This window comes from Fragaria vesca, linkage group LG4 (assembly GCF_000184155.1).
Source record: "Fragaria vesca subsp. vesca linkage group LG4, FraVesHawaii_1.0, whole genome shotgun sequence".
Lineage (NCBI taxonomy): Eukaryota > Viridiplantae > Streptophyta > Magnoliopsida > Rosales > Rosaceae > Fragaria > Fragaria vesca.
In genome coordinates, this window is record NC_020494.1 from 18,814,858 (window position 1) to 18,835,204 (window position 20,347).

General features: G+C 38.4%; 4 protein-coding genes across 4 annotated transcripts; all 4 read left to right on the top strand.

Annotated features, from left to right (window-relative positions):
- Positions 1-1,748: 1,748 nt before the first annotated feature.
- On the top strand, positions 1,749-3,034 carry LOC101297434 (F-box/kelch-repeat protein At1g23390-like). The gene has a single exon (XM_004298436.1). The coding sequence runs from the start codon at positions 1,749-1,751 to the stop codon at positions 2,922-2,924; it is 1,176 nt and encodes a 391-aa protein (XP_004298484.1). The 3' UTR covers positions 2,925-3,034.
- Positions 3,035-7,681: 4,647 nt separating this feature from the next.
- On the top strand, positions 7,682-12,451 carry LOC101308277 (protein NSP-INTERACTING KINASE 3-like). The gene is made up of 11 exons (XM_004297348.1): positions 7,682-8,020; positions 8,229-8,361; positions 8,464-8,535; positions 8,709-8,852; positions 8,954-9,025; positions 9,139-9,198; positions 9,296-9,393; positions 9,481-9,627; positions 10,113-10,454; positions 11,091-11,482; positions 11,890-12,451. The coding sequence occupies exons 1-11, from the start codon at positions 7,909-7,911 to the stop codon at positions 12,205-12,207; spliced, it is 1,890 nt and encodes a 629-aa protein (XP_004297396.1). The 5' UTR covers positions 7,682-7,908; the 3' UTR covers positions 12,208-12,451.
- A 1,246-nt stretch (positions 12,452-13,697) lies between these two features.
- On the top strand, positions 13,698-16,853 carry LOC101297725. Its single transcript, XM_004298437.1, has 5 exons — positions 13,698-14,647; positions 14,859-15,051; positions 15,146-15,336; positions 15,488-15,646; positions 15,823-16,853. Exons 1-5 carry the CDS (start codon positions 13,698-13,700, stop codon positions 16,163-16,165), a joined length of 1,836 nt encoding a protein of 611 aa, XP_004298485.1. The 3' UTR covers positions 16,166-16,853.
- Positions 16,854-17,973: 1,120 nt separating this feature from the next.
- LOC101298018 (purple acid phosphatase 3-like) lies at positions 17,974-19,632 on the top strand. Its single transcript, XM_004298438.1, has 6 exons — positions 17,974-18,291; positions 18,390-18,546; positions 18,653-18,763; positions 18,887-19,011; positions 19,124-19,320; positions 19,419-19,632. Exons 1-6 carry the CDS (start codon positions 18,058-18,060, stop codon positions 19,630-19,632), a joined length of 1,038 nt encoding a protein of 345 aa, XP_004298486.1. The 5' UTR covers positions 17,974-18,057.
- The last annotated feature ends 715 nt before the right edge of the window (positions 19,633-20,347 follow it).

Genomic DNA, 20,347 nt, shown 5'->3' on the forward strand with positions numbered 1-20,347 from the left:
TGTATATATATATATATATATATATATATATATAATATAATCGTAAAGAAGGAACTCAAGAAAGAGATCGAGGAGAATATATATAGGATGTGGTTTGAGAATAATGGAGATCTGCGTCAAATATATTTGATGAGATATTTGTATATATTTTTAGATTTTATCAGATTGAGGAAAATAAAAAGAAAGAAAATAAAAACTAGATTTTCTCAAAATTTTAAGGGCAGAATTGGAACGTTAAATGTAAAAAATAAGACGTGAGGTGAACTGAACATTTAGTGGGGTGAAAATAGCCACACCTTTAAAAAAACGTGATAGGTACATGTTATTTTTAGGTAATGAATTAGGCTCAACCAATCATAAATAACACAAAGAATTTGATCCACAGGAAGTTGGGAATTAATTTGAGGAAGATATGATACAACTATGTGAGGGTGATGTGTATGAATCGAATGCTTGCCTCGCTTGGATCTTATCCTGCATGTTTATGAATATATGGACACCCTTCCGGGGTCGCAATTAACGAGTTAGCCAACCCAACATCACCCCACAAATAATGCATCTATCTCTTCTTCTTTTTTTTCTTTTTAGGTTAGAAAATAATGCATCGATCTAACTCGATCAACCAGTTACCTTTTTTCCTACTTCAAAGTTTGTGATTCAACTATACTTATTAGGTATGTAATAGGGTTACATGGATCTGTAATGCATTTTCTTCTCACACTTGGTTCAACTACTTCTTACCATAGTTTAATCTCATTCAACAACGTCACAGTACGTATATACTTTGCTTCATCATCTCTAATGAAAATTAATTTTCTCTTTATTAAGTTGTATAGGTACACGTTTGTTTCTTAAATATTGTCACACAAATCGACCAAATTAAACAAAGAGAGAACAGTTATATGTAGCACGTACTCGTGATCATTTAGCTAGAATATTGCATTAGAGGGTGGTTCGGGTTACCTTTGTTGATCGAAGAGTACAGATTGAGGACTAAAATCAATCATATATGTTGAAATTGTCTAAAACATACAGAATATTAATCAAACAGCATTGGCAGCCTATCATTGATTTCTAAATCGGCTGCTTCTATTTCAAAACCAACACATGCCTTTAGAACACAATTGATAAACACTATTTGAGACACCCCAAATCTCCAAGGCACCCAATATAAATCGCACCCACATATATAATATTCTTCTGACTAGCTAGTCAAGGACCGCCCTGGATTTCTTTCTCTTGACCAACTTCAATTCAGATCAGTCTCTACTCATCAATAACTATATATATGCCGGGTCTTTTACTTCGATTTTAAACGAGAAGAACTTCCAAACTTGTAATGGTTTTTTCAAACTCGTTACTGCTTTCAATTTTTACATGTTTTAATTCAAACTCTTATAATGTCTCAAATTATAAATGAATTGAATAACAGAGATATCATTGTCACAGTCTCAGAAAGATGAAGATGATCACCAACCAACCAGTTGGTTAATACAAATTAAATATCTTGTATACATCTGCATACCCGAATCATCATTCATCAACATTAAGAATCTTCGATTAGAAAACACAGATAACAAACATAGAAATTAAACGGCATGACCGGGGAGGTCAAAATTCCCATCCACCCCATATCTAATCTCTCCCTATAAAACCCTCCCACCACTCACAACCTTTCCAACTCAAAACAACCAGACTCGATCTCCAAGCCTATCTCCTAGCCTCCTTCTCGCTTTGTTGTTACAGTAATGGCAGTAGTGGCGAAACCTAATCAGAACCAGACCAAAACGGCGGTTGTTGAAGAAGAAGCTCCGCTCTACGGAGACGTCTTGGAGTCCGTCCTCTCCAAACTACACCTCATCCATCTCCTACCGGCCTATCACGTCTCCAAGTCGTGGCACCGCGCCGTTTCCTCCACCCTCCGTTTCGCTAACCGAGTTAAACCCTGGCTCGTCGTCCACACTCAGACCACCAGATTCCCTTACGTCGTCTCCTCACGTGCTTACGACCCTGCCTCGCACGTGTGGCTCGACGTCGACCACCGGAGTCTTCATCATTCTCCGGTCAAGTCCATCTCCACCCTCCGCTCCTCTCACTCGACTCTTCTCTACATGCTTTCCCCTTCCAAATTCGCATTCTCCCTCGACGCCCTCCACTTCGAGTGGAGCCACGCAAACACGCCTCCGCTAGTATGGCGAACTGACCCTATTGTCGCGGTGGTGGGCCACCGCGTCGTCGTTGCAGGCGGCGCGTGCGATTACGAGGACGACCCGCTCGCTGTAGAAATGTACGATGTCAAGGCTGGCACGTGGGATACGTGCGACTCTATGCCCGCCATTTTCAAAGACTCCGCGGCCTCCACTTGGCTATCGGTGGCCGCGGAGGGTAGTAGAATGTACGTGACGGAGAAGTGCTCGGCCGTCACGTACTCATTCGATCCGGAGTCCAAGACGTGGTTTGGACCGTACGTTCTCCGTCCGACTCCGACGGTGTTTAGCTCCTTGATTGGATTCGTTAACGGGCGTTTGGTTTTGGCGGGAGTTGTGGGAGAGGCGGAAGACGTGAAGGGGGTGAAGCTGTGGGAGGTGAAAATGAGCGACGTCGACGAGTCGTTGGAGTTGGGAGAGATGATATTGATCGGTGACATGCCGGAGATGATGGTGGAGAAGTTGAAGGGCGAGAGCTATTATGAGCCGTCGATTTCAATGAGCTGCATGGGAGGTTTGGTGTGTTTTCACAACGCTTCCGACCCGAGCGAGTTGACCCTCTGCGAGGTTGAGAAGGGAGGGTGCAGGTGGAGTAGCGTAAGGAACGACGTCGTGAACGATGGGACACGGTTGCAGAGGATGGTGGTGACGTGGGCCGATGTTGGTTTGCCGGAGTTGCAGAAAGCTGTACAAGTCGGAGCACTGAAAATTGTATGAGTCAGGCAGGCACTCATCACGTAGTCCACTAAATTAAAAGGTTGATTAAATTATCTAGTGCTGTTTGCTGATTTGTTTTATCAATTATGGGATTAATAATGAGTTTTGTGACTGTGACGGGGTATTGTTAATCGTTAATGAAATGAGTTGAACAATAGATCGAAGTGTGCTTTGTGCCGTTTTCTCTTTTCATTTTTGTTTCTCTTGCTGTATTGTGCATTCTATGGTGACAAAGGCCTACATTTTGAGTAGGTGATGGATAAAGACATTGCCAAGTTTATGTAACGCAGATCTAGCTGAGTTTGATGAGCGATAAATATTTCGTACCATATCTGAGCTAATTTTGCTACCAATGTAAAACACACACCAACTTATATGACAAATCAATTTATTAGATTCTCAAAACCAAGAGTAGTGTGATGTCACAGTTACCTCTGTAGGTATCTGTCTCCTAAGGTAGACAGGAATTTAAGACCAGCTCACTATTAGTAGATGAACTTAGCTGATATGCTTGATTTTATCAGTTTCGGATAAGAAGATATAGAATTAGGGTCCCATTTGAAACTTGGATAGAGAGAGAGAAAATGAAAGGGTTTCTACTCATTTCTCGACCTTCGTTAACACTCGGGGCCTAAATCCAATTCCAATTCCAAGTGACATGAGCCATGAGGTGCTTTGAAGCATAATTGGATATTAGAAGGTCCACCATACCAATCCGTGAAACTCTTTCAATATAAGCCCAATGAGCCCAATAGGCTTATGGGCCAGGACAATATTTGAAAATTGAGATGAAAAATGTGGAAAGAAACATAATTAGTCATAAACGTGGTGATCATCTTTATGGCAGCAATCATGGTAGGGATTCTGTTGAAGCTTAAGCTTAAGAGGTATGCTTCATTCAATCTAAAAAAAAGAGAGGTATGCTTCATACTGAATCCAGCCCTTATCGATTTTTAAATTTTAATGCTGGAGAGCACAATGTAACATTTTGAAATAACCGATAATTAAATTGAGTAACTTCATCGACTTTGACAAATGAATTGTTGGTCTAATATGTGACTCATGATGTCCTCATGTTCTTAATTATGGACCAAAACAAAAATCATTTCCATCTCTTTCTCCTTGGTTTACAGATAGGGTTGTGGTGGTTGAAGATACTATCTTAGTAGCTTGTATCCAGCCTTGTATTATTGCATGCCCAAATTCTTTTATCTTTCAATCCTCCTTGTATGTGATAAGATTGGATTATTGGTTAATTAAGCAAGTGCCTGTTAGGTTGATTAGGACTTTGGTATTTGTTACCAGTTTAGGTCATTACCTGCCTCACTGGCTAGAAAGTAGAAACCCCACTAAGAAAAATGGAACTGGAAACTGGAAAAAGCTCTGGTCATCTGCTACTACTGGGACTAACTTGGTATCATAATTCAAAGTTTCCTTTATCTTTCTCTGTTGAAAGCTGAAAACAAAAAGACATTACCTAATCATGCTTGGGTAAAATGCCCAGGTCAAGCTCTTGTTGAAACGACTCCACTCAATATCCAAGCCTAGAAGGATTTGGCCGGTGCGAGTTGGATACCCCCAGGAAAGCTTTACGACTATGAGTATATATATATGCTAACAACAATTGCATTCACTTATATTTTACGCTATGATTCATCTATCTTAATATGAAAATGTATACACATTTCTAATGTATCGAGTTATGATCTAAATAACTGGAAATGTGAAACTAGTCGAGGCTGATATTATGCTTGTTGAAGAAAATCATGTAGTGTGGGTTGGTTAAAGTTTTTTTTTGTTTGGTTATAGTGGGTTGGTAAAGTTTAGTCTAAAGGGGAATTAACAATGGTAAATAGGGTAATAAAGTGAGGAATTCATGTTCCCAAAGCGACCAAAATACCCTCACTTAGAACTCCAAAGCATGGTCAGAAATGATTATGAATGAAATTGGAGTATTAGGTGTATCATTAATAATAGATTAGGGGAATATTCAGTTTTCCCAATGCGACAAAAATGCTCTTGGGTTTAGTGTTCTAACTCATGAACTTGTATAGAAAACTACACCACACCTCACGGCATCATCTTAGTTTTATAATCGAGCTCCCATTCTGGGAATCTTGCTCAATAATTTATCATACATATTTCATTATTTAACTATCAAATGGTGTTACAGTCATATGCCCTTTAGATGTTAAGTTCTTCACAAACATATATGAATCAATTTCTTCTTGTTATTGTTATTGACAAATTAGTTGATCTCCTGGAAAATGACGGTTATTGTGACTAAGAATTATAATTCTGATTTTTTCACTGTAATCCGTGATATATAATTCATGTCGGAATTTAATCTTTATTATTCAAACATAGAAACTAAATATAGATATTGTTACCTTATTTTAAACTATTGTTCCATATAATTTTTTTTTTTAATAGTTGATAAAACTATTCATACCTGCCCATTGGTCCATGGACATCACTTTCAATGTTTCAAGTAGTACCAAACTACCAACTAGAGACACACATTCCCTTTTATTTTAGGTCTTTCAAATCTGAAAGTAATGCACATTTTAATATGCTTTGGCATATACATATATTACCTTTCATAAACCCCTTTATACGTATTTGTTGTTAGACAAACTTCGCTATTACGCCAAAAGCTTTTATGCCACAATCATTCAATCTCATCAACTTTGATAGAACAAACACTTTTACCAAGCTTGAAAAGAGTTCTAAACCTAACAGAAGAGATATAATATCACTAAAATAAGCATAATTATCTCCAACATCTTACTATCTTAACATTTGCGTTGTCAATATATTAATGAGCCGTTCTTACACGTGGTGTGTTACAATCGGGACACGATGCTATGAAGTGCATAACTATTTTTCTATGTAATCTACGAATTTATATCATAACTTTCAAGATTATTTGTTACTAGGCGATCGTCGATTAAAATCAAGTATGATTACAGAATAAACGTAATTCCGGCATGCGGCAGAGAGAAGCCGAAATCTGTTGGGTGGGTTTTTTTTTTTTTTTTTTTGTTAGTAGATTCTGTTGTACACAATAGCCGACGAAGAATAAGAGGAGGGAGGCGGGTTTTGTTGAAGCTCCGCAAACACTTCACATGCCTCTCTGTCTTGGATCATTTCTCTATTGGCTGCAGCTGCAGCTGCTTAGCGTGTGAATCTGTATTCTGTAATAACCAAGCCATGCCTATCTCGACTAATCATATCCGTTGATGGGGCCATCTTATATTCTCATCATGCTGTTGAGGACTGTTCTATGACTTCTATCTCCCAGTCTATTCAATTTTCATGCCCCTCCTGTCCCCGGTTTCATCTTTATCAGCTTTAAACCTGAAACATTTCACAACCTATGCAGGCCTTTTTTTCTTTGGTACTTGCCATTTTCTTTGCTCGTTTGGTCACAAAATAAGTGCTGCAACACTGGCCTGTTCTTGTATGATAATAAATTCGAAGTTTGGTGGGCGAAATTTCTTTGAAACTTCGAAAAATTAAGAGTGTTGTACGTCTTATATAATGAACTAATTTAACGATTAAATTTTACAGAACTATAAAAGATATCATCATGGTAAATTTTAAGATTTTTTTTTTTCCGACTAAAGATTAGTTCCTAAGAGATTATGTTGTATATCTCATTAATCTATGCTGAAAAAGATTCTTCTTGTTTGAACTGCAAGCGGATATTCTTTTGCCTGATTAGGTTAATATAACCTTGTTGCTTTGAACATATGCTGCATCAATCATATACATTTCTGGCAAAAGTTAAACTCGCTTCCTGTTCCAAGTAGTAGTTTATCAAGCCAGTGACTCCAAATTGGAATATTACATCTCAACCAAATTGATTATTGCTTACCTTGCATAAATCCATGAACTTTCAAATTAAAAAGAGAAGATTTTCCTGTGTTTATGTACAAAATACTTCACTTTGGTTAATTGGTTGGATAATACAATAGGGCTAGTAGCTTAAACATGAACCATGATCATGGAGTATGGACCATATATGCCCCTCTGCGAAACCTTTTTAACAGAATGTGAGTATTTTAATTCTGTGTTTGGTTCAAAAAAATGAAAACAAAGAAAATTCCAGGACAAAGGCCATGACAATCCAAGCACGTGAGCCCTGCCCCTGTGCGAAGACATCCCATTGTTCTCTCTGATCAATTCTTTCAGTCCAATCACCCTTTGCTCGCACCAAAGCTTCAACCTTTACTCTCTCTCTCTCTCTCNTCTCTCTNTCCTGCTACGTACTACTCTACGTCTACTCTCTCTCTCTCTCTCTCTCTCTCTCTCTCTCTCTCTCTCTCTCTTTACCTCCCCCAACAAATTTAAATCTAAAAAAGACCTGTGATTTTTTACCTGCATCTGTAACTGTGTCCTTGTTTGGCCTTTTGCATTGGCACTTTTCGCGTGTAGTTTGGTTCTTTCTGAATGTGAGAGTCTTTCACTGACCACTTTGCTACTACTTGAACATCAGAGACCCTAGTCGGATAATGGTGTTGAGTTTTAAGAACAACTACTACAACTGAGCTCAAACTAGTAAAACCAACACTGCATCATACCCACATGGAATTTGTGGGGATCGCCCAAGACATATAGAAATCTCCCACCCAGCGTTTTCAGATCTCTAGGATCTTTGAAATCCGGGGTTTGTTTTCTCGAGGAAATTCTCATCTTTTTGCTGCTTGGCTCAGCTCATATACTCCCCATTATTCCCGGTTTTGTTAAAATCCTAAGGATTTTGGTATCCGGGTATTTGTTTGTTCAGAAAGTCCGTGACTTTGGTTTGAAGCAAGAGCAGTGCTGGTGGGACTGTGATTCTGAGGCTGCAGTTGTGTCTGGATAAGGCAAATATCATACATTCATGTGGGAATGGATGGTTGGTTGTGCTGGTTTTGAGTAGTGGCTTTGCTGGTTTTGATTTTAATGAACAGAGAGAAAGAAAGAGAGTTTTTATGATATGGGAACAATGAGTGGTTTGTTGATGTTCTTGTGGAAGGTGGGTTTACTTGTTTTGGTATTGGCTGATGCTTCTTCTGCAACTCTCTCTCCTACTGGTGTAAATTATGAAGGTGAATACCTCTCTTTTTTGGTTTTCTGAGGAATTTCCTTGTTTGAATTCTATTGAGTTAATGCTTTCAGAACTACCCACATTATAGCTTTGTCTGTCTTGATTGAGCGCACTGAGGGGGCTGAAGCTTTTATTTCTTCTTCTCTCTCTTTCTATTTTGAAATCTGTCAGAGACTAAGTTTTTGTTGTCTTCCTGGAAATGCTCTCAGTTGAAGCTTTGGTGGCTATAAAAAGTGATCTAATTGATCCACACAATGTTTTGGAGAACTGGGATAGTAACTCTGTAGATCCTTGTAGCTGGAGGATGGTTACTTGCACACCTGATGGCTATGTATCTGCTCTGTAAGTTCTGCTTTCTATTTTCTTCATAACAAAGAAGAAGAAGAAACAGAATAGTTCTTTTGATTAGTTCTAATTGAAGTATTGCTCTTTTCTTTGTATTAGGGGACTGCCTAGCCAGAACTTGTCTGGTATCTTATCTCCTGCGATTGGAAACCTCAGTAACTTGCAATCTGTGTAAGTTATGCCTCCTTCACATTTCTATCTCAGTTTTGCTCTTTCAACTTCTTACCAGTCAATACATGTTCTGTATGTCTTTAGCAGAGTCCTGAATTTGAATATGATTTAATCTTGTAGTGCAATGTGTTTCAGTTAATCAATATCACAATACGGCTGTTTTGCTTTTGTAGGCTGCTTCAAAATAATGCAATTTCAGGCCCCATTCCCGCTTCAATTGGGAATTTGGAGAAGCTTCAGACACTTGATCTCTCCAATAATAATTTCATTGGTGGCATACCAGACTCCTTGGGCAACCTAAAGAACCTGAACTATCTGTGAGTTTCAAGAACTTGATACCAGTTATGGAAATACAGAACTATTGCACTCAAACTTATTACTGATTCTTACACATTTGTGTTCTTATTGACTAAGATAGGCGGTTAAACAACAACAGCCTTACAGGATCATGTCCTGATACTCTGTCCTCGGTTGAAGGTCTCACTCTGGTGTAGGTCTTTGCACCCTTGACCCATGTGTTTTTCTTCAACTGCATACTATATGGGAAACACGGGACTATAACTTAATGTAATTATTCATCATTTTACATCAACATTTCTGTAGGGACCTTTCTTTCAACAATCTTAGTGGCTCCTTGCCAAAAGTATCTGCGAGAACTTTCAAGTGAGTTCACTGTCATTTAATTCACTAGTGCTTAGTTCTGTGTATAATTTTTGTTGGGTTCCTAACTTTTTTTTTTTTCCTTTTCATGTTACAACAGAATTGTTGGTAACCCTTTGATTTGTGGCCTGAAGGCCGAGAACAACTGTTCTGCTGTCTTGCCGGAGCCATTATCTTTCCCACCTGATGCTCTAAACGGTATATATGCATTTTCCTTTGTCTAGCAGTCTTCCCCATGACACTGATGACAACAGTGTATTGATGCATATTTTGTTTTCTTCCTAGCTCAATCAGACTCTGGGACTCAACGCCACCATTTGACTGTAGTATTTGCTGCAAGCTTTGGTGCTGCTTTTGCTGTCATAATAATAATTGGGTTACTTGTTTGGTTGCGATATAGACACAACCAGCAGATATTCTTTGACCTCAATGGTAACAGTTCTTATACTTCATTTTCTGTTAATTGTGCCTTTTTATGTTGGTAATTTAGTATCCATTAGGTATAAGTATAACAGCCTTTTCAACTGTGTTTCATTACTGAGGATTGAGTATAACAGCCTTTTCAACTGTGTTTCATTACTGAGGATTGCTGTTTTGGTAATCACTAAAACGGAGCTAATTTGAGTGTTTTTGCAACGCCTTTCACTTGGGGAGTTTTTGTAGTGTGGTGACTTTAGTCGTTGCAAATGATAATTCAGGATTTTCAATACCATCCGATCCCAATTTGAATCATGAATCAACTATTATTTTTCCATCTGAAAACATCTTAAGTTCCGAAAGTGACTTCTTTGGTAAAACCCTTGAGATTGCAAATTTTAATAAGAGCATGTTTTGATTATCTTTTCATGAAAGTAATGATGTTATTTTGCTGACTTATCATTATATCTGCATTATTAATCTGATGGTTTATGTGGCAGATCAATATGACCCTGAAGTATGCTTGGGTCATTTGAGAAGGTATACATTTAAGGAGCTCCGGACAGCAACAGACCATTTTAACTCTAAGAACATTCTTGGAAGAGGTGGCTTTGGTATTGTATTCAAGGGAATTTTGAATGATGGGACACTGGTGGCAGTTAAAAGGCTGAAGGATTACAACACTGCTGGCGGTGAAATTCAGTTTCAGACAGAAGTTGAGATGATAAGTTTGGCAGTCCATCGGAATCTTCTGAGGCTTTGTGGGTTCTGTTCAACCGAGAATGAAAGACTTCTTGTTTACCCGTACATGCCCAATGGAAGTGTAGCATCTCGATTAAGAGGTTTGCATATTCCATATATTTACATCATTGCTCATTACTTTTTGCTGCATCTAAGGATCCTAATTTGTTTGCATTACTTCCTTTAGAAGATGATTACTACTTTGATCATGGTATGGATTGGTTAATAACCACACCAGAAATACTACTTCTGCTATACTTCCACATACTGTTACCTTACCATTACCAAAATCACTAATAAATGTTGCCTAGCCACTCCCATAATCTCCTCTCCTTTCCTGTTTCCAGCCCTGTACCATATGTTTACTCATGACCATAGGGATCGTTAATTCTAGCAATAAGCTGCACAGCCATATAGTGATTACCTTTGTCATTCGCTCACACATAGTGATTATAATTCAACTGAAACCAAATCTGGTTATAACTATTAGTGCACTTGTTCATCTAAATTTCCAATAATGGTTACTTGAACAAACATCTTTTGGAGTCACCAAGTTCATCACTGGAAAATGTCTTAAGTTGCTTTATTTTGCATACCATCCACTGATTCCGTATCATTTCCATCCATGTTATTTATTCAAGTTATAAGGAATGTTGTAGATAACTTGGCAATGTCTCTGTTATTTGTAATCCTAATGCCTTTTGAGTAATTCTTTATTCTTCTGCATTTTTTATCAGATCATATTCATGGTCGTCCAGCTATAGACTGGGCAAGGCGAAAAAGAATAGCCTTAGGTACGGCCAGGGGGTTGGTTTATTTGCACGAGCAGTGTGACCCCAAAATTATCCACCGTGATGTTAAAGCAGCCAACATTTTGCTAGATGAAGACTTTGAAGCAGTTGTTGGAGATTTTGGGTTGGCAAAGCTTTTGGATCACAGAGAATCACATGTAACCACTGCGGTACGGGGCACTGTTGGCCATATCGCTCCAGAGTACTTGTCAACCGGTCAATCATCAGAAAAGACTGATGTTTTTGGCTTTGGAATCTTGCTCCTGGAGCTAATAACAGGCCAAAAGGCTTTGGATTTTGGAAGAGCTGCAAACCAGAAGGGTGTAATGCTTGATTGGGTGGGTACTCTCTCTCTCTCTCTCAAACACACACACACAAAGACACCACAGAACAGCATGTGTGCATGCAATTGAACATCTATGCATGTACCTTATTGCATTGATCAATTTATTATCATCTCAATGTAAGATACCATGTTGAAAAGCAAATGTTTAGATTGCCAGCAGACTGCCACCTTTAACTCCATGTCAATCGAATAACAATATGACTGCTGGCATTCTTTTCCTGTCCGTACATCCCTCAGATATTAAAAAAAAATATTTTTTGCATGAAACCTGAACACCTTAATTGCACTATGCCAGAGATATTTATTCAGTAGTGGTAGATATATGTGAAATATTTGTTTTATTGAGAAAAAAAATAAAATAAACTTCTACTTACATGGTGTGGCATAATGCACTTGCAGGTTAAGAAGCTCCATCAGGAGGGGAAGCTAAATCTGATGGTAGATAAAGATCTAAAGGGTAATTTCGACCGGATTGAGCTTGAAGAGATGGTTCAAGTTGCCTTGTTATGTACTCAATTTAATCCTTTGCACCGCCCAAAAATGTCTGAAGTACTAAAGATGTTAGAAGGGGATGGTTTGGCCGAGAAATGGGAAGCCTCACAGGGGGTTGAGACACCAAGGTTCCGGTCATGTGAACACCCTCCTCAAAGATACTCAGATTTTATAGATGAATCTTCACTTGTGGTAGAAGCTATGGAGCTTTCTGGCCCGAGGTGACAAGTAGGTTTTATCTACCTATTACCACTTTCTTCGCTAAGTTGCTCAACTTTGAAATGAGAAGAAATATCTGATTGTTGATAGTTGTTGAACGCATGTACTTAATCTGTAAAAATGAGAAAGGAAAGTGATGTAAAATCATCTTCTTCTGTGTTGGAAGCTCAATTGCTTTGATTGAGCGTCTCACAGATACTTTGGCTTTGCATTAGAAATTAGAAAATTGTCGTCTGTATGTTTGCATCTATTTTGTTCTCGTGACTCGTTGTATCCAAATATAACCAGCAAGAAACCATTCATATCAACCCTGGGAATATGTGAATATGCCGGAAAAGAATCGACACAACTTCCGTTGGTAAACATCTCCATACCCAACTTCCGTCCGGCCACCTTTCAACGGCCGACTGATGTAGATCGAACCAAATTATGTATCACTCCGTATTCTTGTAATTACTGATTCAAGTTTGTCATTAGTTTCTGAACCATTTCTGGCTAACAAAGCTCTTTAAAATTTTGTGTTTGGACTCATACCGTGTGAATGTGTTAGTCAAGAAACCACAAGAGTGACAGAGAAATGCATACTTACCTCCCTTAAGTTAGACTTGTATTCTTACAATTTCATTTACACATACATTACAATCTGTCATTTAGGTCTAATCCATTAATCAAGCTTTAATTGACAGCCAGAAACTTGCATAGTAGTTCTAGGTTTCGACGCTTGTTCACCATTTTCTGTCCTAACTTCCACTCCAAGAAAATTCACATCGTAATCGTCTCCCTTGTAAATCTCCAACCCATGCTTCAAACTCTTCTAATCATCTACACATACTTAACAACTTAAGTTAAGCTTCAACAAATAATAGTGTTTCGGAGTATTGGAAACTTCGACAAATACTAATGTTTTAGAGTATTGAAACTATGAAATGATAAAAGCGTTTTACGTAGAGATTCTAGAGTTGGAGTAAAGCAGAGAGCAGAAGAAGATGAAGATTTTCGTGTTTCATGGGCAGCGTGTTCGTTCCACCTGGTACTCACAGTAACAAACGTGTGACCGACATCCCCACGCGTCGATATCCTAGTTGATAACGTTATCGGTCATCACAAGTCCAGGGGTCTAAGGACCGGCCACGTGTCCGGCATTGTGTCGGCGGGAAGCCAGCTTGTATCTGTGTCTCTGTTTCGGTTCCGGACAGTTACTAAGCTAGGAGATGAAACCCTCACCGATCTGACAGATCTACCCTTCACAAAAAGCAAAAGGTAGTCCACAGTTCACAATTGTCTACATGTAAACTGGGGCATACTCGACCTTTCAGTCCCCCTCTGTGAAAATAGAAACCCTCTCTGTTTTCCAACGACTCTGTTTCTTTGCTTGACTTTGTTTTTCTTTCTTTCTTTTCACAGAAATGAGAGGACTCCATTTCTCGCCTCAAACACAATCCACGTTTCTCTGATTCCCTCTGCTTTTTTCTTCTGCATGCATTATTCTTTCAGCCATGGATTCGAAGAAGCTTGAGCAGTTGTTCTCTCCCGGAAGAAAAGTGATTTCTGGGTTTAATTTGGGAGTTGGAGCTTCTCTGATTGTAATCGCCGTACTTTTTGTCACTTATTCTTTAAAGAGTCCTGTTGTGGACCAAAGGATCTATACTCCTGGTGTAAATTCCTCTTTTGTTTCATGGCCTTTCTCGTTTTCAAGTACTGAAAATTCTGTTACATCTGACAAGCAAGTCTCTGTGGGGTCTAGCAACACTACCCAATTGGGAAATTTTACAGAGGAAGTTAGAGATGGAAGCTCTGGGGTTGAAGAAGGAAGGGTTGAGCATAAAGAAGATGATGAGTTTGGTTCAAATGAGGGAGGAGGTGTTTTGGGGAATTCCTCTGAGATTTTGAGTAATGGAAGCTTGCATGTTGAAGGTGGGAAAGAGACAGTTTTGGAGAAGACTGAGATGGGGAATTTAACAGAGGAAGTTAAAGATGGAAGCTCTGGGGTTGAGGAAGGAAGAGTTGAAGGGAAAGATGGTGGCTTGGATTCAAGAAATTCCTCTGAGATTTTGAAATCTGAGAGCTTGCATGGTGAAGGTGGGAAGGAAATTGGGAATTTAAGCATGTCTGGGAAAGAAGATGTGCATGCAGAGGAAACAGTTGAAGGTAGTTTTTCAAAGAATTCTAGTAATGGGGATGGGAAGGTAACAGATGATCATCATGGAAATTCGACTCAGAAAACTGAGGTCATTGATTTTGATTCTCAAACTTGGGAAATGCCTAGTGATTCTGATGAGAAATGTGATATTTTTGATGGTAAATGGGTGAGAGATGATTCAAAGCCATACTATCCTGGAGGTTCATGTCCACACGTTGATAAGGTGTGGAACTGTCACTCTAATCGAAGGCCGGACAATGCTTTCCTAAAATGGAAATGGCAGCCGAATCATTGTGACATCCCTAGGTACAATGCATTTTCAATTCTTGATTATTTTGGTGTTGTTGAGCTAAACTATAGTTTCGTGTTATCTAATGGTTTAGTATATGATTGCTTTGTACTTGTGTGATGTAATGGACTTTGTTTGTGGTCTCACATTCAATGTTCGAGTCTTTGAGGTACTGTCATATAGTTAAGTCGTCCCCTAAACCTATGTTTGTTACTTTCTGATTCCTAGTTTGAATGCGACTGATTTTCTGGAGAGATTGAGAGGACAGAGGCTGGTTTTTGTGGGGGATTCACTAAATAGGAACATGTGGGAGTCTCTTGTGTGCATTCTCCGTCACAGCGTTCGGCACAAAAAAAAGGTGTATGAGATTTCTGGAAGGACGGATTTTAAGAAGAAGGGGATATATGCATTCAGGTTTGAGGTGAGTCTGCATGTATTTCTTTTTAAATTTTGCTAAAAATCATTCTTTGAATGAAAAATATATAACTCTCCATCTATTGCTCTGCACTTGTTAGGAGTACAATTGTTCTGTGGATTTTGTGGTTGCTCCATTCCTTGTTAGGAAGTCATCATTCAAAGGCAAAAACAGTTGGTTTGAGACATTGAGGTTGGATTTGATGGACCCGACTACAAAAACGTATCGTGACGCTGATGTTCTAGTTTTTAATACTGGACATTGGTGGACACATGAGAAAACATCTAAAGGGTAAGTGTTCATATTTGTTTTGTTATTTTGCTTGCCACCTTTTTGTTCCTAGAACACTCGAGTTTCTGATCTGACAAGATTATTTGCATTGTTCTACCAATCAAACAATTAGCCACTTGCTGTAAATCATGTCATTTTGGTGGTCTAACAGAGAAGACTATTACCAAGAAGGCAACTATGTTCATCCGAGGCTCAAGGCTCTTGAAGCATACAAGAGAGCTCTCACCACTTGGGCGAGATGGGTGGACACATATATCAATGCCAACAAGACTCGGGTTTTCTTCAGAGGATATTCAGTCACCCATTTCAGGTACAAACAACCTCGCAACGCTTTTTTGCTCTCAAATGTGATGTGTGGTAGTTGGACATATCTAGTAGTACCATTTTAGTAAACTTATGCTTTTATCTTTAGATTTTCGGTTTTCCTCTTGCCATAAAAGAATTGGAAGAACAAATTCGTAAAAACTGTTTTTGATCTAATTTCAGTGGAGGGCAATGGAACTCAGGTGGACAGTGCCACAGAGAAACAGAACCAATCTTTAACGAGACTTATCTAACGCACTACCCTTCAAAAATGAGAGCTCTAGAGTCTGTACTTAAAGAAATGAAAACTCCAGTGACATATCTTAACATTACTAGGCTTACGGATTATAGAAAAGATGGACACCCTTCCATTTACAGAACAATATACAAGACAAAACAAGCCCAAATTAAAGCTGAACAATCTCAGGATTGCAGTCATTGGTGCTTACCTGGGGTTCCTGATACTTGGAACGAATTGTTATACGCTTTGCTATTGCAGACTGGATGGGGATCACGGCAGAAGTGAAAGGAAATTTTTCTTTGTTCTTTCCTTTTTCAAGGTAGCTAGCTTACATGCTGATTCAGATGATGTATGTAGGCTAGGGTGCTAGTTATGCAGAGTGAACGTATGTCTGTACATGTTTGGTACCAAAGATATCAAAAATACAATGTCATTCTTTTTTATTTGCAATTTGGAATTTGATGTAATCGATTGATCCTGATTCATATATATTTTCGATTTTATTCTAAATCAACAGTTCATTCCACCATAAACCAATTATTGAACAAAAGACTCAATAAAACACACGACACACCAAAAAGAAAAACACATACTTAAACAGATACACATCGATTACGTTGTCATGCCAGGACTAGAGTAGAATAATATTACAGAAGATAAAAGACTCATCACAGAGTGTGAGTCCATGCCGATTTTGTGACTTGCCGGTTTGCTAAGCGCTAGCCAAACCTTCTGCTACCTCTGGATATGAAGTTTCTGTAGTTAGCAGCAGCAGGTGACTGAGCTCAGGCAAACTATTGGAGTGAGGTTGAGGTATGATCTCACTGGCTCACTCCATTGCCAATGCTTTTAAGGCCAATGGATGTGTTCTTCCCAATCTGCTTCAATACCTATCAGATTGGAGAAACTGATCATAGCTCTATGAATCCATTGGGACCTTAAAGATTCAGTGGAGGGATTACTCTGAGGCTATTGGCCCTTAAATAGCTGATGAATATGAGAATTAGTGAACTGATCTGTAGCAGAAAGCTTGAGAACTCGTCTACTCCACTATAATATTAAAATCTTTTCAAACACCAGTTGATGCAGCCCCAGATAACAAGAACTTGTTCCCCTTAATGACCATCTTAACCCTTCTCACTTAATTCTCAGCCTTATTCTCTTCAAAGTTATGAAACCATAGAAGGAGATTAGTGTCATTGTAAATGAAAACTTGCACCTAAACTACCTTTCTGTTAGTGTCAATACTTTTAATTGTTGGAGTCTTATACTTTATGTTGCACAGTGGATCCACTCATATTTATCTACGGCCTTTTCCAACTCAAATCCCTCTAAATCCTAATTAATCACCACTAATCACCTTAATGAAACTATTTTATGAGAATTATGCAGAAAATAATGGTGTCCTCCTCAGAAGTGCACCAATTATGTACAACAGTGAAGAGTAGTACCCTCCACTGATCAGGCTAACTGTTACTCCCTTTTCTTTCTTTATTCAATCCAAAACGGAAACTATCACTTCAAGTTTTCTAAGAGATTCTTCCCTTGATGATATCTGTGAAGTGTTAACTACTACATTTCATTTTATTCTCTAAAGAAGATCAAGGCCTGTTAGCTAGTGTTCTTTACTTCTTTACATAATCCCTTTCATACTACCTAGTAGCCCAGTAATTTTTTATTTATTTATTTTTTTTTTCTTGATGAGAGAAATTAGCCCAATAACTTCCGCTATGAAACTTTCAGAAAGGATAAGCATTAAGCTTTCCCCTTTAAGTGACAACTGGATGAGCAAGAATGATATACTCCATATATATTTGATATATGTGATCTGGTTATCTTGCCTAAATTATAAAATGACTTATAGATCCAACCATTTGCTTTCCTAAAATAGTTGCAAGTACTCCTCAAAAGATGGCCTGCCTCTGTATGTTTGTAAGTCACCCCAAACTTGGCAAGGTGATCAAAATTTGCTCATGAATACAAGCTTAAATACAACCTAATCTGATCTTAATTAGATTAATCACTTTTACAATATTTATTTGACAAATTAATACATTTTTTCTAGTATTAATTTGTCTTCATTTAATAACCCAGTATATCCTTCCTGCACTTTGATTCCTTCCCTCGAAACAGTTTTCTCCTATTAATTTTATTTACCCCATTCTCCTAGAAAAGCCATGGTACTTAGCAACTTGGCCATGGCTTGTCTTAGTTATGAAAAAACCAGAATGTCACGCCTTCATTTGGTTTTGGTAGTGTTACTGTATTGCATTTCTTCGGAGATTAGTACGAGTTTTGCAGAGCTTCAGAGGTTTGAACACGCACCGAAAGATGATGGCTCGGTTAGATTTCTGGTGGTCGGAGATTGGGGCAGAAGAGGGTTCTATAACCAATCCAAAGTTGCCGTGCAGGTCGATCAATAAACTTAAAACTAAGAATCGGTATGTACGTTTCAGTTATTAATTCGCTACTGATCAGTTACTGGTTTCTTGGTATGCAAGACATGCAGATGGGAAGGATTGGAGAAAAGTTAGATATGGATTTTGTGATATCTACTGGAGATAATTTCTATGGGGATGGATTAAAGAGTGTAAAAGACCCTGCATTTTTGGACTCCTTTAAAAACATTTACACAGCTAAGAGCCTGCAAAAACAGTGGTATAGTGGTAAGTAATGAAACTAATTAGTAAAAACCAATTAAACCACTTAATTTCTTCCTCATAATCATACTGAAGATTTCTTATATATGTCTATGTCTATGGGTGCATGCAGTTTTAGGAAATCATGACTATAGGGGTAGTACAGAAGCACAATTGAGCCCTGCCCTCCGAAAGATTGATAACCGATGGCTTTGCCTCAGATCTTTTATTGTCAATGCTGCAGGTAAATGCATATGTGTAATTGTAATTAAATCCATGCATAGAGAGTTACAATGTACTAGTTTATCATATTGTGATGATTAACGAATCTTCATATCTTACACTTTGATGATGTAAACTTGTGCAGATATTGCTGACTTTTTCTTCGTTGATACCACTCCATTTGTGATCAAATACATAATCGAGAAAAAACATCACTATGATTGGAGCGGGGTGTCTCCCCGTGGAATTTACATTACCAATCTTCTAAAGGTGAATTGTTTCCATAGCTGGTGATTCCTATTTTTGTATATCTTTTTCATTCGAATACCTTCAACTCTTGACGGACATCATTATGCTGAATATGCAAGATTTGATTTACTAGGATTTAGATGCAGCATTGAGGAAGTCGAGTGCCAAGTGGAAGATAGTGATCGGTCACCATGCAATCAGAAGTGCAGGGCATCACGGCGACACACATGAGCTGGTGAGGCACCTCTTGCCATTGCTCAAGGCTCACAATGTTGATATGTACATGAATGGACATGACCACTGCCTGCAGCACATTAGCAGCCTCAATAGGTACACTAACTTATACCCAGAACCCTTAAAACATTGAAACGATATCATCAATGTCCTCAAATGATTAACATTGGGATCAATGAATGTGATTCTTGCAGTCCTATTCAGTATATGACAAGCGGAGCGGGTTCGAAAGCATGGAGGGGTGATATTAAGGAATACGATAGTCAGGCCATGAAGTTCTTCCATGATGGTCAAGGTTTCATGTCTGTAAACTTGACCCGATCGGATGGTTTAGTCGTGTTTTATGATGTTTTAGGCAGGGTTTTGCATACATGGAAGCTCAATAAGCAGCTTCACTCTGCTTTCTAATTAGAAAGAACATCCCTCTTAACTATTGTGTACAAGATTTTGTAAAAGAATTGGATGTAATTAACTCATTTTTGTTGATATTAAACCCTAGTGTGAAGCAAACGGATTTAAAGTTTAATTTAGACGTACAACCCCTTGTATGATTCCGTTACATCGATCGACATCAATCAATGAGTATCATTCTTCTATTGTCCGTATAAGACTAAACTTCACTTGATCAAAGATTAACAATCGATAGGTTCAATAATGGAATAAAACCCATATCTTAATAATCTTATACTATTGCATACGATATGACATCGATCGATGATTTTCATTCTTCTATTGTCCGCATAAGCCTAAACTTCACTTGATCAAAGATTAACAATCGAGAGGTTCAATGATGGAATAAATAAAAACCATATCTTACTATTGCATACGATAGTGACATGCATGTTACATGTATAGGTACCCACTGTCCACTACCCACTGAGGCAATAACTGGGGGTGGTAGCTTAGCTAGCCTGAACCCAATAATGCTGATCGTGATATGCGCGCATTCCATCGACACCCATGCTCACCATGTCTTTTATCTATCATTGTAACCAAACAAATACATGCATGTGATCACAAAGAGTAGAATACACAGAGTTTCTTAGTTTTCTCCAGTAGAATCTTTGGTTGAATAAAGTAAGATCGAGATAAGAAATCCTGAGCATCCAGCATGCTCGAAAGC

Coding starts and splice junctions, on each gene's coding strand:
- LOC101308277 (XM_004297348.1), top strand. CDS start 7,909: ATGGGAACAATGAGTGGTTTGTTGATGTTCTTGTGGAAGGTGGGTTTA. Junction 8,853..8,953: donor CTAAAGAACCTGAACTATCT/GTGAGTTTCAAG, acceptor TGACTAAGATAG/GCGGTTAAACAACAACAGCC. Junction 9,628..10,112: donor GATATTCTTTGACCTCAATG/GTAACAGTTCTT, acceptor TTTATGTGGCAG/ATCAATATGACCCTGAAGTA.
- LOC101297725 (XM_004298437.1), top strand. CDS start 13,698: ATGGATTCGAAGAAGCTTGAGCAGTTGTTCTCTCCCGGAAGAAAAGTG. Junction 14,648..14,858: donor AATCATTGTGACATCCCTAG/GTACAATGCATT, acceptor TCTGATTCCTAG/TTTGAATGCGACTGATTTTC. Junction 15,647..15,822: donor TATTCAGTCACCCATTTCAG/GTACAAACAACC, acceptor ATCTAATTTCAG/TGGAGGGCAATGGAACTCAG.
- LOC101297434 (XM_004298436.1), top strand. CDS start 1,749: ATGGCAGTAGTGGCGAAACCTAATCAGAACCAGACCAAAACGGCGGTT.
- LOC101298018 (XM_004298438.1), top strand. CDS start 18,058: ATGGTACTTAGCAACTTGGCCATGGCTTGTCTTAGTTATGAAAAAACC. Junction 18,292..18,389: donor AATCCAAAGTTGCCGTGCAG/GTCGATCAATAA, acceptor CAAGACATGCAG/ATGGGAAGGATTGGAGAAAA. Junction 18,547..18,652: donor GCAAAAACAGTGGTATAGTG/GTAAGTAATGAA, acceptor GGGTGCATGCAG/TTTTAGGAAATCATGACTAT.